Source organism: Anas platyrhynchos, chromosome 13 (genome assembly GCF_047663525.1).
Source record: "Anas platyrhynchos isolate ZD024472 breed Pekin duck chromosome 13, IASCAAS_PekinDuck_T2T, whole genome shotgun sequence".
In the NCBI taxonomy this organism is placed as follows: domain Eukaryota; kingdom Metazoa; phylum Chordata; class Aves; order Anseriformes; family Anatidae; genus Anas; species Anas platyrhynchos.
This window is the reverse complement of record NC_092599.1, coordinates 9,764,201-9,783,860: the sequence shown is the minus strand read 5'-3', so window position 1 is coordinate 9,783,860 and position 19,660 is coordinate 9,764,201. Positions and strand designations below refer to the sequence as shown.

Below are 19,660 nucleotides of genomic sequence, written 5' to 3'. Positions count from 1 at the left end.
GCCTGCCTGCATTGCCTGGGAGTACAACTGTGCTGTTTTCCTCCTGCGCTGAGATCATTCTCCTATCCAACTGTTACCCAGCTGATGTCCTGACAGTCCTCAGTTTTTCCATAATGACAAAATCAAATTAGCCCTAAGATGACTGGTGCATGCGGCATTCCTCTTGGGTAAAGCGTGTTGGCCTGAATATTTTCTGGCTAGTTTTTTCTCGGGGAGAATTCAGCGTTTTGCGCTTGAAAAGGAAAGGAGAAAAGATGCAGATGAGGAAATGCTGGTGTTGGAGGTGCAGGGAAAAAGCACACAGCTTTCTTCTAGAACATAATCTGTCCAGCTGTGAGTTAGTCATCTTCAGTCTCGTACAGAATGCGTCCAATCTAAATAGTTGAGCATCTCCCTCCTGAATGCGGCAAACCGGCGTCTTTTCTGCTCATGTGAAGCTGTAACAGGCGCAACCCATCTTAGGAGTGCCTTCATACTTGTGAACCTGCAGCATCCATCATGCTGTCAAGCCTCATTTACTCATGTGATGGGATTTTTTTTTTTTTGGCTTCTGTTCCACAATTTTCCAGGTTTAAAGAGGCTGCTTGCTGTTGGCTGGGAGCACAGCGCTGAGGATCCCAGGCAGGAGTGAGCGGAGAACGTAACGCAAGACCGGGAGTGACTCTCCTGAGTCAGGCTGAAGGGTTCGTTCAGCTCTGTCAGGGCCAAAAAATCGATGCTTGGGGAAGAATGTAAGGTGAGAGGGCTGCAGGATCTTGGCTAACGTCTCTAATTTCAGTGTAGTAGTTCGTGCTGTTACGTTAAAGACAGCCCTGTTCTGGGCTGCTTTGATTTCATGTAGCTATCCTTCAAGGAAAGGGGAATAACTTGTCCATTATGACTTGCTTTCTGTGTGGATAAATACATGTCTGCGCTAATCCTTTGTTTATATAATTATGGCTTTCTTTTTGAGGGGAGGGGGAGATTCTTGTTAGTGACCAAAGCAAGAACTGGTGAGCTTTGTGCGAACTGGCCTGCGTGAGCTGAAAGATTTCTGTGCTGGTAAAGGGATGGTGGACGTCCTTCTTTAGGCACTCAAGGAAACTAGCTGTGAGTGTGTTGGGAAATAGAAATACCCATAAAGATAGGTGCTGATAAATCTTACTGCTTTGAATGGGGAAGAGAACAATTACAATTAGACCAACATCGTTGCTATTAATATATGTTTCATGAAGCTATGGGGATGCTAACGTCTTTGGCTAACATCTGTTTATGCAGTGGAGCAGCAGCCTCCTCTGGAGGGGCAGTTGGAACTGGAGCTGCACTTGGGTAGTTTGAAGCATTCTCCAAAGGCTCCCGAGAATGCATTTGATGTAGTTTTAGTTTGAAAAAAAAAAGTTTTAACACTTTTTCACAGAAACTACACACGTACTCTGCGCACTGTGAAGGCTTAATGGCTCGGGTTGCTGCTGCCTTGGGACCCCGAGGCTGCAGTCTGTTGCATGACTTTAAATTTCCCCTGAAGAATTGTGGTAAATCCATATGCTGTTTTTCAGGCTGTGTTCAACAAACATGGTCTCGTTCATTGGGAAGCTGCAATGCCAAGTATAAAAATGACTAGGTGAGATTTTCCAGTCTTTGTTAGGTGGAAAGTCAGCTCATCGGAAGGTTATTTTTGGCCTTAAAACGCATAGTTACACAAACACTTAGTGGCCCTGGAGAAGGAATGGGCAAAGGGCTGAGCAACCTGATCCAAGTTGGCCCTGCTTTTGGGAGAGAAGGGGGTTTCAGGCAGCGAACCTCCAGTGGTCCCTCCCAGCCCGCCTTGTGCTGTGGGTGTGGGGGGCATGCCTGTTGGAGGGAGGAAGGCAGGAGGACACCGAAACTAGAAACGGTTGTGCTGTAGGAACTGCAGGAACAGTGGACAGCTAAAATACCTGGGATTGTATCTTTGAAAGGACACACCTAGCTGTATGGAAGGAGGTGAGATGAAATAAGCTTTGAATTTACTGCTCTTTCGTATCTTTTTATCTGGGTAAAATAAAATATTGGGTAAAGCTTTCATCAGACACTAGTAGGATAATAAAGCATGTTTAGGGAGTCCTGGATTGTTTTACCACCTCTCAAGGAAATTTACGGATCCGCACAGTTGCAAGGTGGTGCGTTGGCTAGCAGAGCTGCAAACCCACCCATGCGTTGTGAAGCAGCATTTTGGAAAGCAGCCCCTCAGAGGGCTTTAAGGTCATCACAGCTAACTGCCTCCACACGGTATTTGGGTCAGTATTTTATTTAAAGGGGTTAATGTGATTCTTGGGCACATCTAAAAAAGAAAAAGTTGAGGGGAAAGGAACATCAAGGAAAAATAAATAAGTAATCTTGCAAACAGTAACGTCGAGACTGATACTGGAATTGAATTTTGGTTTCTGTGCTTCAAGAAGAATGCCAGTGTATTTGGAGAGAATTCAAAGGACAGCTGCAGAAATGATCCAGGGACTGGAAAATAAGCCTCATGATGTGAGGCTTAAAGGAGCTCAACTTACTCAGCTTATTGAAAAGACAATTGAGAGAGGACTTGATCTTTCTCTAAAAGGACTTGTGAGATTTGCTGACAAAGGCATAGCACTATCAACCGAGGCTGGATAAATTCAATCTTGAAATACAGTTTCTTAGCAATGACAGTAATTAAATGTTGGCATCGCTCACAGGGAAGGTGAAAGGGGCAAATGTTCATCTTCGCCCTTTAAAATAGGCCCGACTTGTTTCCTTCTGGAGAAAACATACTGTGATTTTTGTTATTATCGTGGCAGTAATCCTTTCCTGACACCAGTGTTTGAGAATCTTTAGAGGTTTTGTGCCGTGGTCGGTTGGAGCAGGATCAGCTGTATGTGCTCATGGTCAGCGCCAAGGTCGTGAAGTGCAGATTGATTTAGAGGAGAAATGGTTAACCTGGTACTAGCACACTGCCTTGCATAAGACACACAAGATGTGAGAGCAGCTCTGAAATTTAATGCTTTGTGGCTTGCATCTTTGGAAGTCAGCTCTTTCCCATACTGCGTTGTTTCAGATGTTTAAGATATGTTTAAGGCTCTCTGAAATCCTCTGCAGAGCAGCACTGATGTAACTGTGTACACTCACTGTATTCAAATGAGCGTTTCTGGATTCCAGTTGACCACAGCAGAAGTCTAAATCATTTTCCTCCTTTTTTAGAAACAGCATTAAAAAAAATTGCACAATGTTAATGTGATTACAGCTCCTCTGAAAGGCAAAGCAGGCCCAAGCTCTCCTGGTCGGTTTGTTCTTAAATTAGTGGAGGGTATTCTCTGTCTCAAGTCAACTGGACTTGGTCTGAAAGTTTATTAACGTTTGAAAGAATATTAAATAATCATCAAAAGCAGTATTCTAATGGCACTTGTTTGCTGTTTTTCGTGCCATTCAAATGAGATTACTTCAGCAATTCTGCTCCTCCCTCACTTTGTAAATTCACCTGGGAAATCGGTGACTCAGTTGGGTAATGGCTCCAGATCATGCTTGTACTTTTTATTTGTGTTTGTCCATTCCGCCACTCCCTCGACAGCTGCTGAGTTTCTGTATTTTCATAGATTACCTTGCCCCAGGTGCCTCTGCAGATCTGCAGAGCTCTTCAGTTCCCTTCCAGGTCGTTCCCAGCTCTCGGTACCTGCAGCGTTGTGCAGGCAGAGCTCTCCCGGCCAGCTCTACGGGTGTGTGCGCGCGCAGAGGAGGCGGCGCGGGGCTGCAATCTCCTCTCCTCTCCGGCACGGCTGCATTCCTGCCTCTCCTCTGCTCCAGGTCCTGCTGGGGAGGAGCTGCTCGGCCTCTCTGCAGCTGTGTGCTGAGAGCAGGAAGCCTTCCCGCAGCCTGGGGAAGAAGGCGGCTCAAAAACCCATAGCTTTTTTCTTTTTTTTTTTTTTTTTTTTTTCACGTTGAGCCCATCGATTTGTCACAGGAATTGAGCTGCTTTGTAGCTGGGAAGGAGGTTGTCTAGCAACTGCAAGTTTCCTTGCTGAAGGCGAGAGGGATAGCAAGCTGCAGGAACGTGTTGGGGCACTGCACAATGTCAAGCAAAGGCCTCCAGCTTTGAGATCCAGTGCAGCAGCCTCAGCTGCTTACCTCATCCAGACGGCCCTGTCTGTCCTAACCTGCAGGAGCTACTGGCTGCAAGTGCCACGCACAAAAGAGGCTGTGAAGGATTGGCAGTTAGGAAACCTCCCCCTTCCTCTCTGCTGTGTCATCGTCTGCCTCTCCCCGGCACCGAGAGGCTGATGGAGGCAGCCGCGTTCCCTCTGCTGCAGGGGGTTTAACCTCTTGTAGCGCGAGCAACTTTCGTGTTTCAACCTCTCAGTTTCACCATCTGGCTGCAGATACTTGTGCTCGGTTGAATTTGCAGTAGTCAGTGTTCTCGGTATACTTCTCATAATCCAATATTCAAAAAAAACCAGCGGTTGTGGTGGCAGATAGAATTTCGCTCTTGCTGTGTTACAGAGCCATTTCCTCAGCGTCGCTTCCGTGTGAGCTCCACACCGAGCACTTTCGGTCAAGTGCTTGATTTCAGTACTCCCGTGGTACCACCCCTGTGTAGCTAAGGGGGTTGGTTGTGGGGTTGTGCGCTCAGAGAAGCTCTTTTCAAAGGAAGAAATTACTAATAAATCTAAAAGCCACCAAAACCAAACCTGAGTGGCTTTTGTCTTTATTTAGTCACTATTGGCAGGTTTGTAACTGATCCTCCCCTTGATGATTTTCAACTTGATCATCCGCTTTTCATCTTGTTAACACAAAATGGGCCACTCAAAGAAGTGGCAGTGGCTTGCAGCACTGGCTGTACCACTGAACTTTGCATTTCTTGCCAGCAGTTATGGAGCACGTGGTGGGAGCTCTCTGAATAAGTACAACACCTCCACCCCTGTGGTTGTGAGAGCAAGTCTCCGATTATCTTATTTTACCAAAGATTTACAAATTATTTTTATCTCTTGCTTCACAATAAATTACTTGTATGCTTTAAAGCTTGGTGGTCTGCTATGTTGCTGGTTAATGGGTTATTCTGTAAATCTGCTGTAATTCTGCAGTAGGGTGGGGATCGCCTGGGTGTGGAGGATCTGCCCCACGGAGCAGGGCATGCCGTGGTGCTGTATGGGGAACGTCGGCCCTTCTCTTGCCAGTGCCAAGCTGCAATATGACACGGGATGTGAGTAAGCCAGAAAAGTGAACCATGTTAAAGAGCACCTCTTGGTCGGATTACTGCATCAGCAGGTGGGCAGAAGCCCCAGAATTCGGGGTGGGAGGGGAAAATAAGGCTTTTTGGCCGATACACTGTTCAGGGGCATATTGTGATTGCTCTCAGCACCACCATGGCAGGTTCTGTCTGCTCACTGATATGTTCTGGGCTGTGCAAAGTTGGTCTGCAAGAAATTAGGGATTTCCAGAGGTCTCAGAGGTATCTGGAGGAGCCAAGAACCTCTGGACACCAGTGCCAGGCAAGTACAGTAGGCGGGGGGTCCCTGCAGAGACCTCCCTGACAAGGGGACGCAGTGGGGCCATGTAACCAGCCAAGCTCCAGTGCTGGAAGACTGCAGAAATCTTTCCTGAGCTCTTTAAAACCCAGTGAATTTTACATAGTTAGCAGTGCTCGGTGATTACGCAGCTTAATTAGCAATAGGATTTGACCATCTCGCTGTGTGCAGCGCAGGCTGCAGATCTTCCCCTAGCCGAGTTTCCCACTCAAAGCCTGTTAAACAAATTGCTGTTTGTTAGAGCGCAGCAAACGAGCGTTACATAAGCCTCGAATAACTTCCTTCCAATTCGGGGGAAAAAAATGTATTTGCATGAGCTCAGGCCCAGGTGCAAGGCTGCGAAACTTGCTGGTCACAAAGCCCAGCGTGGTCTGGAGCTGGGAGGGCACTTGGTGACTGGGAGGGAGGGAGGGAAAGGGGGCTCAGAACTGGAGAGCAGGATTGAACCTCGGCCCTGTGAGGGGTCCGTGATGGCCAGGCTGCCTTGGTGTGGTGGGCTGCCTGCTGGGGGCTCAGCCTGAGGCGGCGAGAGGATCCGTGGCAGGCCCTTGTGAGGCTGGGGGCTCATTTTCTCCCCTGCCTCATCCTCTAACAGACTGTGGGACAAATTGTGATTTTTCCACCACATTAAAGCGCCCTTTGGTGTCGTTGTGGATATTGTACAGTCCTGCTTCCCCCTGGAGCCACGGCGGTGGTGGGGGCGAGGGGCGGCAGCGTGAAATGGAGGACTCCTGAGCCGAGGGAGGCCAGGGCTGGGGCTGGGCCCCGGCGCGTCGCGATCCGGGCTCCTCCGGCCTCGCTGCCATCTGCCTCGCCTGGGAATAGTTTTCTCTGGCGCAGCCCCTGTGCCTCGGTGTTGCATCATCTCTGGGAGGCAGGCCAGGCCCGGAGCCCCAGCACAAAGGCTTTCTGAAGCCGATGAAGCTTGTTCTGTGTGCGAAGCGGCGCGCTCCTTCCTGTCGGCCTTTCCGTGGCGTTCCTGAAGCGGCCCGGCTCTGGGAAGCCCTCCGTAAATCGCCGCTTTATATCCCCCTGCTTCCTGCACACCTGGCTGATGCAACGTCTGCCCGCCGAGCCCGGCTGCGGGCTCCTCTGGAGCCGTTTTGTTCGCCCTGGCGGGGAGTGGCCGGGCAGGCAGCCGGCATCACGTGGAGGCCTTAAATAGATGTAGAAAGGACGTAGGGCCAGGCTTGCGAGGCAGCGAGTATTTAGTGGGATTACGGAGAAATCTTTTCCAATTCTGGGACGGGAGGCTGCAATCCTACTCCTTGGCAACTTGTTTGTGGTCAGCCTGCCACTGGTTGCAGCTCCTGGCCGCCGCTGCCTGCCAGTAAATGCTGCCGATTCTCCTCCCATGTTCAGCGACTTCCCGCGGCCGCGGGGACCGGCCGGATTCTCGTGGGAACTGTAATTCCCTCCGTTTGGAGCCGGGCCTAGTTATTGCCCTTTATTGCTCCGCTTCCCTCTGACCTTGCATGTGGTATAGGATTTTCTCCGAAATCCCTTCATAACACACATTCAAGGTCTGCAGTTATTTATCCTTGGGGGATGTCTGACGGCCTTTTCAATTTAGGGCTCGTCTACTTAGGAAAGTTTGACCAGTTACGCAGATACAGCCATTCACGTGCTTGCTCTTACACTCACAGGCAACAAAAGCTAGAACAAAGAAATACTCTGGTCTGCCAGGATTAAACCGGTGTTGTTTATGTTATTTAAATTAACCTCCAATCTTATTTTAACCATAGCCATTTTCTGGCATAGGCAGGCCTCTTAAATTCAGTCTCAAAATGTAGGGCTTGTATGGACAAGGTGCGGCAGACAGCAGTGGTACTTTCCAGTACTGCTGTTCCTCGGTGTCTGCTCTGCCCTATTGCAGAAACGCGTTGCCCTTATAACCATATCTAAAGGGGAATCTGTATTTTACCTGCTTCTGCTTTTAGTCCCGTGTTCTTGGCGTCAACTGCGCTCGATGAGACATGGCAACATTTCCTTCCTGCCAGCTGTTTTGGCAAAGGCTTAGAGGGGACAGTCGCAGCACTCACTGCCACAGCTGGATTCACTGGAGGTTAGTTGTCGAGCCCTTTATCTCAGAATATTAGTTCTGAACCTTTTTGTTCGCATTTTCTGATTTTTGTGACACACAGACATTTGCCTGTTCCCCTTCACCCTGTGGGAAAAGAGAGCGACAACCTCAGATTGTAGAACCAGCACAGCAGTCAGGACGTGTTCCTCTTGCTGCAGCCTTCTTCCCCTGCTACCATCCCAAATCAGATGCTTGTAGAACTGTTTTGTTTTTATTTTTTCCTCTTTTTTAGTTTCATTTACTTTGGTAAATTTTTCTATCATCATTTCTGTGGAGTCTTATTTATAGTAGACCTTTCTTTTCATCTTCCATTGCTGTGGATCTTTCAGGAAAGAATGGAAAAGAGTATTTGCAAAAATAAAAGCATTTTCAGGAGTTCACCTTTATTTCATTTTTGAAATTACCATTTTAAATACTTTTTGCATTTGAAAAAATTATTTAATTCTTCAGCATTTGAAGAATTTGTCATCTTCACCAATGATTTGTTATGCTGTGGGATAGAGGCAATTTAATGCAATGGTTTTAGCACAGAAATGGGCCGAGAAGTACTTCTGTCTCTTGAGTTTTTTTATCTTCTCCACCATTAATATTTTTTAAAGTTTTATTTTGATGATTAACATTTCTGAGGTTTAGTATTTCATGGAGACTGCTAGATTTTCAAAGCGTTGTCTTGTGAAGTTTTCTTAAAACAAAGGTTATGGGGACTTTGATATGAACTTCTCTACTGTGATGGTCCTTTCCTTTACATTGAGGTTGTTACTCCTTTAAAACATCATCTCTGTCACCATCCTGCTCAGCAGACCGTGTGTGCAGGCCATGCAAATGCAGCTAGGTCTGTGCTCATCAGCGTGGGGCACAGGCAGAGCTACCTGGTGTCTGCCAGCCACCTCTTCATGTAAGCACACCTCGGAATAATTTGGTCTGCCACGGATCACTGCTACTTCGTAATTTGCTTCCCCTTTCTAATTTGGTATGTATTTGTTTATGGAATTATCCTTCTGTGTGAATCTTCAGCCAATTTCAAATCAATATGAATTAAACTTTCCAGTAAGCTTTCACGGTGCCAATGAAGTGTTGTACAAAAATCCACACGAGCCCTTGTCTCGAGCCTCTGCCTCCTGGCTGTGCTGGACTGTAAGGAATGCAGTTGAGTTGTCCTGCAGAAAGTATTTCTGGAAGCAAAATCTGCCCTTCCTTTATCTCTTACTATATTTTTCTTTTATCATAATACCTGATATCCTTCGTGATTCTAAAAGAAAAGCTCAGGCTGTTTGTTTGTCTGCAAAACAAAGGGGTTTTGCACAACTTCTCGACTGCTGAATCAGCAGCAAAGTTTTGAGGTTATTCTTCCTGCTTTTCTGAGGAATCTCCCCAGTCCCAGGTCAGTGGCTGAGAACACTTGCGTATGCATTTTGTAATTTCTTGCTTGACGGTTTAATTTCTTTCACTTGCTCGCTGTCACCACTGACGGTTCCTTAGGGTGTAGTTTGCAGATGAGGTTAACTAAAACCAATGTTTTCTGAGTCAGATAAAATGATGGAATCCCATGGGCAGACATGATGAAAATCTCTTACAATATCTTAAACCCAGTTTAAACGAATTTGACCAAAGGATTTTCGGTTTTCAGCTGTTTACCGAGTTTTATCAAAATCAGTTTAGCTTGCTTGTACCTCAGTTTTAAACACGGCTTACGTGGCCTTAGCTGAACTGCTTTATCACGCTGACTTTAGCTAAGTAGGTGTATTTGTAGACACACGTTGAGGTGGCTTCCAGCTTTTCCTTAAGGTGCTTTACGAGGATGGGAATCATCCGTATGATTTCATACCTTGCAAGGAACAGCCTGACTGATGCATCAGTCGGTGGGTACCAAAAGCTGATGGAGCTGACCTGTGTAGTAGAGGCAGCACTGTCGCCTTCCCTGATCCTTGACGCCAGGTCTTGTGCAGCATGGTGAGCAGATCGAGTCTCACTGGGGTGTTGCATTTTGACACGCTTAACGATTTTTAAATGTTGTTCTTGTTCTAAGAGCTTGTTGGTGCTTTTGTCGTGGTTCTCCAGATCCCAGAGAACAAGTGAGCTGTGAAACAAATATATAAATAGAAGTATTTCTCTTTGCATATAGATACTTACATATAAAAAAGTATGATAATGGCAAATATATTAATACATTTTTTATTTAATTAACTCAGTCTTTCCTTGCTGCTTAGTGAATCCAGCATGTTTCCAGGGCAGAGCTAAGCATTTGTATTAATAGACTGAGGCACAATTCAGGTAAAACAGAATAAATTGGAGTTAAAAGTCTTACAGATTTGTCTGCTCTGCCTCTGTGTAGGTGTCCTTATGGAACAGCATGTCTGAAATTCTGGGAATTTGATGCATTTTTTTTTTGAGCTGGCTGTTTTAAACTGGCGAAAACCCTTGATCTGATTCTGTTTGCACTAAAGGTGCTTGCCCTTCTGTGAGTATCTGCCCTTGACATGGGGTTTGTAGGTGTGCTGGAACAAACAGGCAGTGCCTGCTGCGCTTCGGGTGGACTGCCCTCGTGTTTGGGTGCCGCGATGTTTGGAAGCGGGACCTCTGCAGAATGGCAATTGAACCACTTCACATTTATGTGACGTGTCCCATGGATTTGGACTGCAGGCTCTCAGCAGCACGAGTGGCGAGAAAAGTTTCCAGCAGTAAATTTTCTGTGTCTGTTTGATTTGTAACACGGAGGGCAGCGTTTGTGGAAGGGAGCCAGTGCAGTGCTGCTGCTGTTGCATCCGAAATGGTTTCGAAAATTAAATTTACTGTTCGAGCAGGTGTTACCTAACCTTTGCTTGGCCAGCTTGGATTTATTACAGTCCTTCCTGTCGGTACAGGATGTTACCTGAAATAATTGAATAGCATGTATTTGCATTTTAGCTAAGGCAGCCGTTCGTGATTTTGGTGTGTGACCTGTGCTGAGCCAGTTGGGGACCATGAAGCTGTGGTCATGGTGCAGGTGGATGGATGCTCGACTCAGCTCTTGTGATGATGCTGGGGAAGACCAGGTGTCTTTGTACTGGTGTGCCTGGTTAAGGAGGCAGGAGTGTAGCATGGGGACAAGAACATCTTTAAACACTGCATTTTTGAAACCGGTTAAGCATTATTTACCATCATTTTTGATGGCTAGGCCATCAAAATTCCTGTTTCCATTTGATTTGAGAAAAGTTGTATCATGAGAGAGAGAGGTTTGTGCCATGGTCTGAAGCTCACTGCATTTGCATTATGATTTCAAATTTTAGGAAATCTTCCAGTGGCACTGGAGAGAACTTCCTGCCTTTTTTCTCCCGTCCAGCTGTATATTTTTGGGGATAGGAGGCAGGCAGGATTCTGGGGATTGTCTATACAGGGAATTAACCGGTGCCATGGGTGAATGTTTTGATCTCAACCCCTGTTTTCTGTGCAGGCTGATGTTTTGGGTGTTCCCAGGGCAAGCTTCATGAAGACCACACTGTAATCTAGCCTGAAGGTGGTGTGGTCTTGGACAGCACTTCGGATTTGTCTCAGTGATTCATTTTGAATGTTACATTGTCAGAGTTGAAAGTACACAGAAAACAGCAGCGACAAACAGCAAAATCTGAGAGCTGGCGATTGTTGGGCAAGTCCTGCTGGATCAACACAAAAGCAATTGAACTGGAATTCGCCTTGTCTAACCTTTTTTGTTTGGCATTTCGTGGTTCTCCAGCGCTCTTTCCCAAAAGTGGGAGTTGCTGTTGGGCCGAAACGGCCTGCTATTTGCAGCGTTGGTGGTGGGAGGGTTTCCTCTGAGCAGTGACCCAGAACTTGTCCCGCTGTGCCCAGGGCTGACATGGTGTCCTGTGAAGCTCGGGTCCAGAGACCGCGCCTGAAACCCTTGGGTCCTGCTGAGTCACAAGTAGGCAGGAGCTGGAATTTGTCCTGATTAAATCTCAGGCTGCTGCCAGCTGGGGACGGTCATGGCAAAGGCAAGAGATCAATAGGGTAAAGAAACCTGAGTGAGTATTTAAAAAAAAACTATACTTTTTTATTTCATTTCATTTTTTAAAGGTTTCTGTGTCCCTTAGAAGGGAAGGGTACTCTAGATGCTGTGAGACCTGTCCCCCCCTTTTCCTTTAACCTTTACCCGGTGTTATGTGACTCCGGGTTGAAGCAGGATCCGTCCGTAGCTCCCAGCTGCATTTCAGCAGCATGATTTCTCGTCTGGTGTCAGTGCGGAAATCGCAGGTCTGTCACAAGCACAAGGAGTAGGACACTCCTGAAAGGAACCTTTATGATTATTTTTCACCCAGAAAACACACTCAAGGACACCTGAGCTGGCTCAGGCTGCCTGTGGGCTTGTCCTGCTCTGTTTTTTCATCTGCCCACCTCCCCACGAGGCCGTCGCTTTGGGGCATAACAGGGAGTAGCCGTGGACCGCTTGGAAATGGTTCCGTGCCACGTCTGTAGTTTGCCTTATGCCTGTCGTATGATCAGGAAGAGATTTCTCCTAGGGATACATGCTGAAAAAGGGAAATCTGTCCCAGCGATAAGACGAGTGCCCTGCCTTTTAAGACAGAAGGGAGAGGCAATATAACGTGTGGCACTTCCACTTGCCAACTTTCACTTCGTTCACCCTTGGAGGGAGAGTTTTGGCATTTCTGGGGCGTGTGTGAGCAGCAGCAGGGTGGTCCCAGTGGGAAGCCCCCTGCCCACGGCTGCAGCCAGGAGCTCTGGGGCCTCACTGCCCATGGTGAGGGCCTCAGGAGGCCGGGCGGAGGCTGCCCAATGCCTCCGTGACTCACTTGCTGCCCGGAGCCTGACGTGGCCCAGCCATGGGGAGAGGACCACAGGGACCTCATGGAGCTCACTGCCATCGGTGGCAGCCCAAAGCCTCGCTGCTATCCTCTCCTGCCCTGCTGTGGCACAGCCTCGCCGCCCATTCTGCCTCCTCGTCCGCCCCGAGCGGGCCATGGCCACGGCTGGTTTGGGGAAGGAGTGGGGAAATGCCGATGGAGGGCTGCGGGCGGTGGGTGACAGCTGCTGCTCACGTGCAGAAGGAGCCAGGAGGGTGTTTCTCCGCTAATTAGTGCTAAGTTTAGTTGGGGGGGTTATTGTTATTGGCTTTGTGGCGGAGCGGATCACTGTGTGTCAGTCCAAGGCTGTGGGGGGAAAAAACACACACCGCCATCTGCCTCTGCCCCCATCTTCCCTGGTCCCAGGTGTGAAAATAAAGCACATGCAGCATGCCACTTGCTGTAAGTCTAATTTCTGCTCGTCTTTTGCTGAAAGCCTTCTCTGGGGGCATATGGCGGAGACCTCATACCCGTAAGGGAGGTTCAATGCTTTGTTTCTCCCCGGCAGGTTTCCCCATGTCCGTGACGTGTTGGCCGAGGCTCTGCGGCTCCTCTCCGCCCTCGGAGCGGCCGGTCGCTGCCCTCTGGACTCCGTGATCCCCGACGGGCGTCATGAGCATTGCAATCCCTCTGGGAGTCACCACACCAGATACGTCCTACTCCGACATGGCCGCAGGATCGGAGTGAGTGTTACCCCGCGGAGGAGCAGGGGAGGGTGGCTGGGGGTGCCTCGGGGTCAGGGCCGGTGCTGGTCCACTGGATCTGAGATGGTTTTGAATGTTTAACAAAGGTTTTGTGGAAATTGGTAAGTTCTAAGGAAAGTTCTAAGAGTATGAGGCACACAACACTGCTTCTTGTATCAGCTCGGTTAGGAAGTCTGCGTGCAAGTGCATGTGGTAGTGCGTTTGCACTTGACGTTGGCAAGGTACAAGCCAGCTCCTTTTCAAAAGCTGTTGTAAATGAGAGCTCAGTATGTTGGGCTTCCCTCTCAGCAGAGCCTGCTAGCTCAGACTCAGTACCAGTGCATACGTGACTGATTTCTGGAGCAGTGCAGAGCTTGGCTGGAGATGTACAACAGCATCACTCTGCGTAGACGCCTTCATGTGTGTTGTTCTGCCCTTGAGCATATTCCGAGAAGTGCAGCTAGGTGCACCTTCAGGGTTCCCATCACAGCACTCTGCCTTTGTAGGAGTCAGGAACATTTCAAATCCTGAAAATATTGTGATCTTTTCTTAAAATGCTTGTTAGAATGGTGTTAACTCAAGTGAGTACTGTGTTTTCACTGGGGGCAAGAGGAAGGGCTACCACAAAAAGGGCTATTATATCAGGTATGGACCGTAGCGTCTATTTTTCCATAGCAATTCCTTTTTTTTTTTTTTTAAAGGACATTTTGCAGATCTATTTCCGCCATGTATTATTTACAGGTACCTGCTGTGCAAATACCTGCATGTCAGATTGATCACTGTAGAGCAGATAATGCTCCAGACTGCTAATTTTGAGCTGTAAGAGCAGTGGGCTAGGCTGTGAATCATTGTTTTGCCCTTCCATCTTGCCCTGATTTAAATACACACAGTCTGACTACACAGTCGCACTCCCTGCAAGACTGCTAATGCTCTTTTTCATCTGTCTTGGCACTGGCCCCATTGTAGGCATTCTTCTTTGTGAGGCTTCATTCCACTACAAAGTCCATATTTTTATAGACTGTTTTAAACGAGGAGTCAAAAATCTAGTAGGTCACTCATCTGCAGTAGGGATCTGATCCTTCAATTTCAAGACTTAATATTCAGTACTGCTTGTCACATGCTTCTCCCACACCAGCTCTTTAAAGACTCAACATCCAGGAATTTTAAACTATTTATGGCAGGAGAAAGAGTGCTAAATAGTTTGCTCTTGTACTATGTGCTTTGCTTTCAGAGCTGAGTGGGATATATCTATGCATGTCCCTTGTAAAATTTAAATATCAAAAGGCTGTCTATAAATCCTCTGCAAAGCATTTTTTCCACTGGCTGTAAGAAATTTGTAGGTCCAACTTGAGGCTAGGCTGGAGTTCTTTGAAAAAGGCTTTTGAAGATTTCTGAATTGGCTTCTCTCTCCGTTTTCTAAAAAGTGGGAATGCCAGGACTTTATTCTCCTGGCTTTGCATTGAGGCACTGTTACTTTACTGCTGAAGTGTCCTTCGTGAGTCTGTTCAAAGTTAAGGCTATCCTCCACTTCTCCTTTGAAATTCTACAAGTTTGAGGCGTGATATCTGTGCTACCTGAGCTTCTTGTCTCTTAGAAGGGATTTCAAAGATGTGCATCATGAAAGAATGGGAAGGTAAAAGCAAAACGAACTGACCCTCTTAAAGCTGAGCTTTAGCATCCTCCTCTGGCCTCCGATGCCAGAGGGGAAGTGAAAATGCTGAAAGATGTTTGTGTTGGGTGATCTCAGAGGGCGATAAGGAAGCTGCAGGGCACTTTTGCATATTGGAAGTCGTTGAAGCTCCTTGGAGGGTTGCTGGTGAGGAAGCAGGGCCCCAGCGTTGTTGCCCCTGGACACCGTTGCACCAACAGTCCTGAAGTTGTATTGTTAGTGCTTGTGGCAGTGCTGTTGGTGTTCCAGGCTGGCTGTGTGAATACGAGTGGCTTGGGCAGAGGACAGATCTGCTGTTTAGACTCTCTCCCTTTTGATATTTCTTCTGAAAATAAATTAAACCTGAAAGGATTTAAGTCTGGGCCGGTCTGGAAATCCTGAAGGGCTGTTGTTGTGAAGATGCAGCGAGGCTGGATTACGTGCCGAGCTCAAGCTCTGCATCCTGCCTTTTGTTAGGGAGTGTATCCTCGGAGGGGTGTCACCGCCTGTGTCTGCCTCTGCCTTCAGCTGAGTGCAGCTACGTGAAAAACCAGCTGAATTTATGATGTCATGCGTCTCGGTTCTGAGCTACAGAAGTGGGATTTACGCAGGTTAAAGGCTTTCTGCAGATCTTTGTACAGTAAATCACTGCTCCTTCCTGTGGGAAAGACGGGTCTGCCTCGCTCCAGAAGGAGGGAGCCCGGGAAGTCGGTGTGAGCGTGTAGCAGGTTTAGTGGCAGGGTGGGGCAAACTGCACTGCAGCAGAGATTTCAAGTGCTAATAGGAAGTCCAAAGGGCACAGGGGTTATTTTTCTTGGGTGGTGCCTAAACGCTCCCCCACGCGTGACCACTGGCCCGTAGTGTTTGAGTGCTGCTCGATTCCCACTGCCAACCTAAGACCCACTGAGAATCCTCCGAGATCTCACCAGAGCAGCACAAGTCCAAGGTAAAGTTCTTCCCTTCCTGCATTTTTCTTTCCTGCTTGCTCAGCTACCTGCGGTAATTTTGAAGAGGATTTCAGCTGCAGACGTGATTCAGTAATATTCTGCTGTATTCTGGTATGGGTCCTGCTTCTGTCCTCTGCAGAGATTTGCTGATGTTCATCTCCTGCTTGGGGGAAAGCTCCTAATAGGTGGTGCGTTGCCTTGCTGGTGTTCTGTCCGTAGCTTCATTATCTAATATTCCCTGCATTGAATTGCAGCTGTCCCTTCTCTGAGTAGGGTTTCTGCAGCTTTCTGCTGAGGATATACCTTTCATTTTGAGCTGTTTTTTTTCACCACCGTGTGGTGGAAGAGTGCATTGTACCTCAGCAACAAATTTCTTATTCAGCACATTGCACACACCGTGTTGCTGTGTAGAAAGAACAGGGTAAATCCGATTTGCCTGTGGCCGGTGTCTGTCCAGGTCATGAATTTTGTAGCCCCTTCGTAGCAGGAATCTCCAGCTCCCAGTGGCTGCTGTCGGGACAGCTGCAGGTTTCGTGCAGGCTTTATCATGGGACGTTGGACTCGGCTCACAATTAGTATCCAAGAGAGAGAGAAACGAGCGCAGATGCAGGAAAGCCGCTTAGCTGCTATTTGAAATAAGCTGTTGTGTAGATAACATGGCAGTACTGTTCGGTGGCTTTGAGATTAAGCTGGCTGAGTTCAGATATGAATGCCAAACTATACCCAGCTTCCTTAACCATAAGGAAATTGAGCTTCATACGTGTTTCTTAATTATTTTTTCTTAACTTCTCCGATTGAGACCCACTTTTATGTAAGAGGAGTTATACAGGGTGGCCCTTACTCAGTTGCTTCCCTCTGTTGAAAGCAGGTTCATCCTGTGCAACGTTGGCACACACGGTGCCTGGTGAAGCACATAGAACACCTCAATTTCACAAAGTTCCTTCATTCTGAGCTCATGTGTTGAATAGAAAAGAGCTGTGAAATACTGGCACTAAAAATGATGTTCTATTGATGGGTTTTACTTCTGGCCCTTTCTGCAGCCCAGAGTCTGTGGAAGCTAGTCCAGCTGTCAGTGAGAAGAATGTGTACTCCAGCCACGGCTATGGGGCCACCCAGAAACACAGCTATCGCGGGCTGCCTTACGCAGTGAGTACTCTCTCTGCAGTGAATCAGCTCTTTACTGTCTGCTTTGCTCTTTTTCTCCTTGTTCCATAGCTTTGCCTGTTAAGCTTCAGGAGATTTGGCTTATTTATTAGGGAACTCTGAGTTACAGCTGAGTTGTGCCATACATTTTGCATTTATGTGTTTATTATTTGTTGAAGCCTTGCATACTTTGTAGCAAGCTTTATTAGTGTTCTAGGTGATAGATTTTTTTTTTAACTGAATGAAGTGACTATGTATGAATATATAATATTCTTCTGGCAGTAATTTTATGCCCTGATTGGTTTATTGTATATTATTTATGCTTGTTTCAACTGCACAGGTCTTTACATTGATAACTTGTAACTGTGAGAAATAAGGAACAGTCAGGAAGGTTTGAAACTCTGGGATGAACAGGATGTCATGGAATCGTTGAGGTTGGAAGGGGCCTTTTGAGACTGGGTAGTCCAACCCCCCTGCTTAGGCAGAGTCAGCTGGAGCAGATTGCCCAGAACTGTGTCCAGTTGGGTTTTGAATATCTCAGCAGACAGAGACTTCACAACGTGTCTGGACAACCTGTTCTGGTGTTTGACCACTGATGTCATCTCAGATGATTAGCAGAGCAACGGTTAATGTTGAAGTAGCCTGGTGACTTTCCTAGGTTTTGAATTTAATTCATTGGCGAATATAATTCGTGAAGTAAACCATTCACCTCCTTCAGAGCTTTACCTTCTTGGTAGGTTGAGGAATTCAGTTTATTGTTTTACAGCGGTTGTTAAGTAATAACCTGGGAAGTTTCTAGGCATCATATCTTCACATTAAAAGTAGTACTGCCAATACTCGTTTTCAGGATCATAATTACGGAGCCCCTCCTCCTCCAACACCGCCAGCCTCCCCTCCTGTCCAGACCATTATACCTCGCGCAGAACTGAACGGCTTGCATTCACCTGATGAGGAGAACTCCGGGGACAGTGAGAGCTCCTCAGAAGGAGAATCAATTCCCACTTGGTGCCACTGCAGTGTCTCTCAAGATGGTTTCCTCCTCAAGTGCGAAAAGTGCAGGTAAGCTTTGGTGCAGTGCAGATCTGGACTGCTCCTCCTGTTGACTTCTCAAGCCAACCTTTGTCACGTTTGGGCTGTGGGACGGACTTCCTTTTGCTAGCTGGAGCGTTCTTCCCAGTGCTTTACCTAGTATTGACCCTCCTCCTTTGCGTTGTCAGCCTGACAAGTGTTGGTGGCACCAGGAGTGGAGATGAGGATGTTAAATCGATGTTCTTATCATCCTGGGCCCCACTGAGGGCACGCATCTTGTGACATCCTGTTGAATTTCAAGTGACTTTACTCCTACAAACCAGCTTCAATTGTGCATTCTCGTTTGGCAGAGGAATGAGCAGGGGGAAGGTGATCAGACTCCGCCGCCGGAAGCAGGACAACGTGTCAGGTGAGTGAGTTTGTAGTTCTGATAATGGTGACTTTTGCTTTCTTTCTGCAAGGCCTTTCTTTTTGGCTGATGCAATCATCTAGTTGTAATCAGTGCCTGCTAGTGTTCTGTACCCACCAACCACTGGGATTTTTTCACTCCTTCTACCTCACCTCAGTTAGCTCTGGGAAATCGGGTTATATTGTGAACAAAAAAGCAAAACGTTCATCAGGGCTAATCTGTGAGATAACAGGAGTGTGGGAGACGTGTTCCCAGTCTGGGAGGGAAAACTGAAGTGGTACAGTTTTCTCAGGGACGAGCTGTGTATTGTCAAGTAGCCTTGGTGAAAGCAGACGAAGGGGTGGGCTGTTCTCTGTGGGGTGAATTTTGAGGTTGCTAATGAAACACTCCACTCTATAGGTGGGGACAGCAGTGCAACTGAGAGCTGGGATGAAGAACTGTCTCCCTCTACGGTGCTGTACACAGCTACTCAGCACACCCCTACGAGCATCACGCTGACTGTCAACCGTGTCCGTAGAAGCAAACCGAAGAAGAGGAAGAGGAGTACAGAAAAAGCTCGCGCTGCTCCAAAGGCCAAAAAGATCAAGGTATGTGGAATGAGACGAGGTTGCTGTAGTTCCTCCCAGATGCTATGTGAAATACTCTTGAGAGTAAGATCACAAGCTGGGAATAAATGAGAAACTTGTCCTATCAGGAATTGCTCACCCTGGTGTAATAATGTGACTCCTTAAATGTGTGACCTGCTAGAGTATGTGGCTCTTAGTTTTAAAATGACCTTACTGGAACTCCACCCTTATTTTCCCAACACTGTCCATTTGTGATCAGAGGCTTGAGCTCGCATATTTTCCATTCTGTATTAGGATTTGGGGAAATAGCTCCTGGAGTCTGCCTGCTTGTAGCAAAGAAGCAGCTTGTGAATGGAATGAAGAATGAAGTGAACATGGCATTTCTTAGCAGATTATGTTAGGAATCTGGGCTGCAATGCTTCTTGGCACTGTTCTTCAGGGACAGAGATAGTGCCTGTGTGGAGAACTATGTAGGTAGTAATGAGCATTTGCTGAGGGATGGCTTTACTGTCTTGTTTGTGAGGGTTTGGAGACTGAAATAATTTCAAATTGTCTCTATTGGAGCATGAGGGAGTGAGCAGCTGGTTCTTTCCCATCATCTGCTAGCTTTACCATGATTTTCCCCAGGTTTAGGTTTCCCTTGAAGTTGTTCTGGTAGGCACTAATTAAATAAAAGACTGGAAGCAGGAGCATTGTGAGGTCTCCAGGTATCTTGTTGTGAACCAGTTTGATTCTGTTGTTGGCCCTTTCTTCTGTAGAAGCAAGCAGGGTCAGTCAGGACGGGTTGGGTTTTGATCTTGAGATTCTATACCA

At 47.2% G+C, this 19,660-nt stretch overlaps 1 protein-coding gene across 3 annotated transcripts in view; it reads left to right on the top strand.

The window, feature by feature from the left end:
• Positions 1 to 19,660, top strand: part of SETD5 (SET domain containing 5) — a 63,771-nt gene that overhangs the window by 10,106 nt on the left and 34,005 nt on the right. The window contains exons 1-6 of one of the 3 annotated variants that reach the window (XM_038185820.2): positions 607 to 736; positions 12,931 to 13,105; positions 16,741 to 16,846; positions 17,691 to 17,902; positions 18,223 to 18,281; positions 18,681 to 18,868. In XM_038185820.2, the coding sequence (XP_038041748.1) occupies positions 13,035 to 13,105; positions 16,741 to 16,846; positions 17,691 to 17,902; positions 18,223 to 18,281; positions 18,681 to 18,868 (636 nt within the window). In that variant the 5' untranslated portion in view covers positions 607 to 736; positions 12,931 to 13,034. Of the gene's footprint in view, positions 1 to 606; positions 737 to 12,930; positions 13,106 to 16,740; positions 16,847 to 17,690; positions 17,903 to 18,222; positions 18,282 to 18,680; positions 18,869 to 19,660 lie in introns of those variants that run through there. The other 2 variants (XM_027467345.3, XM_072044134.1) reach the window with 2 other exon arrangements.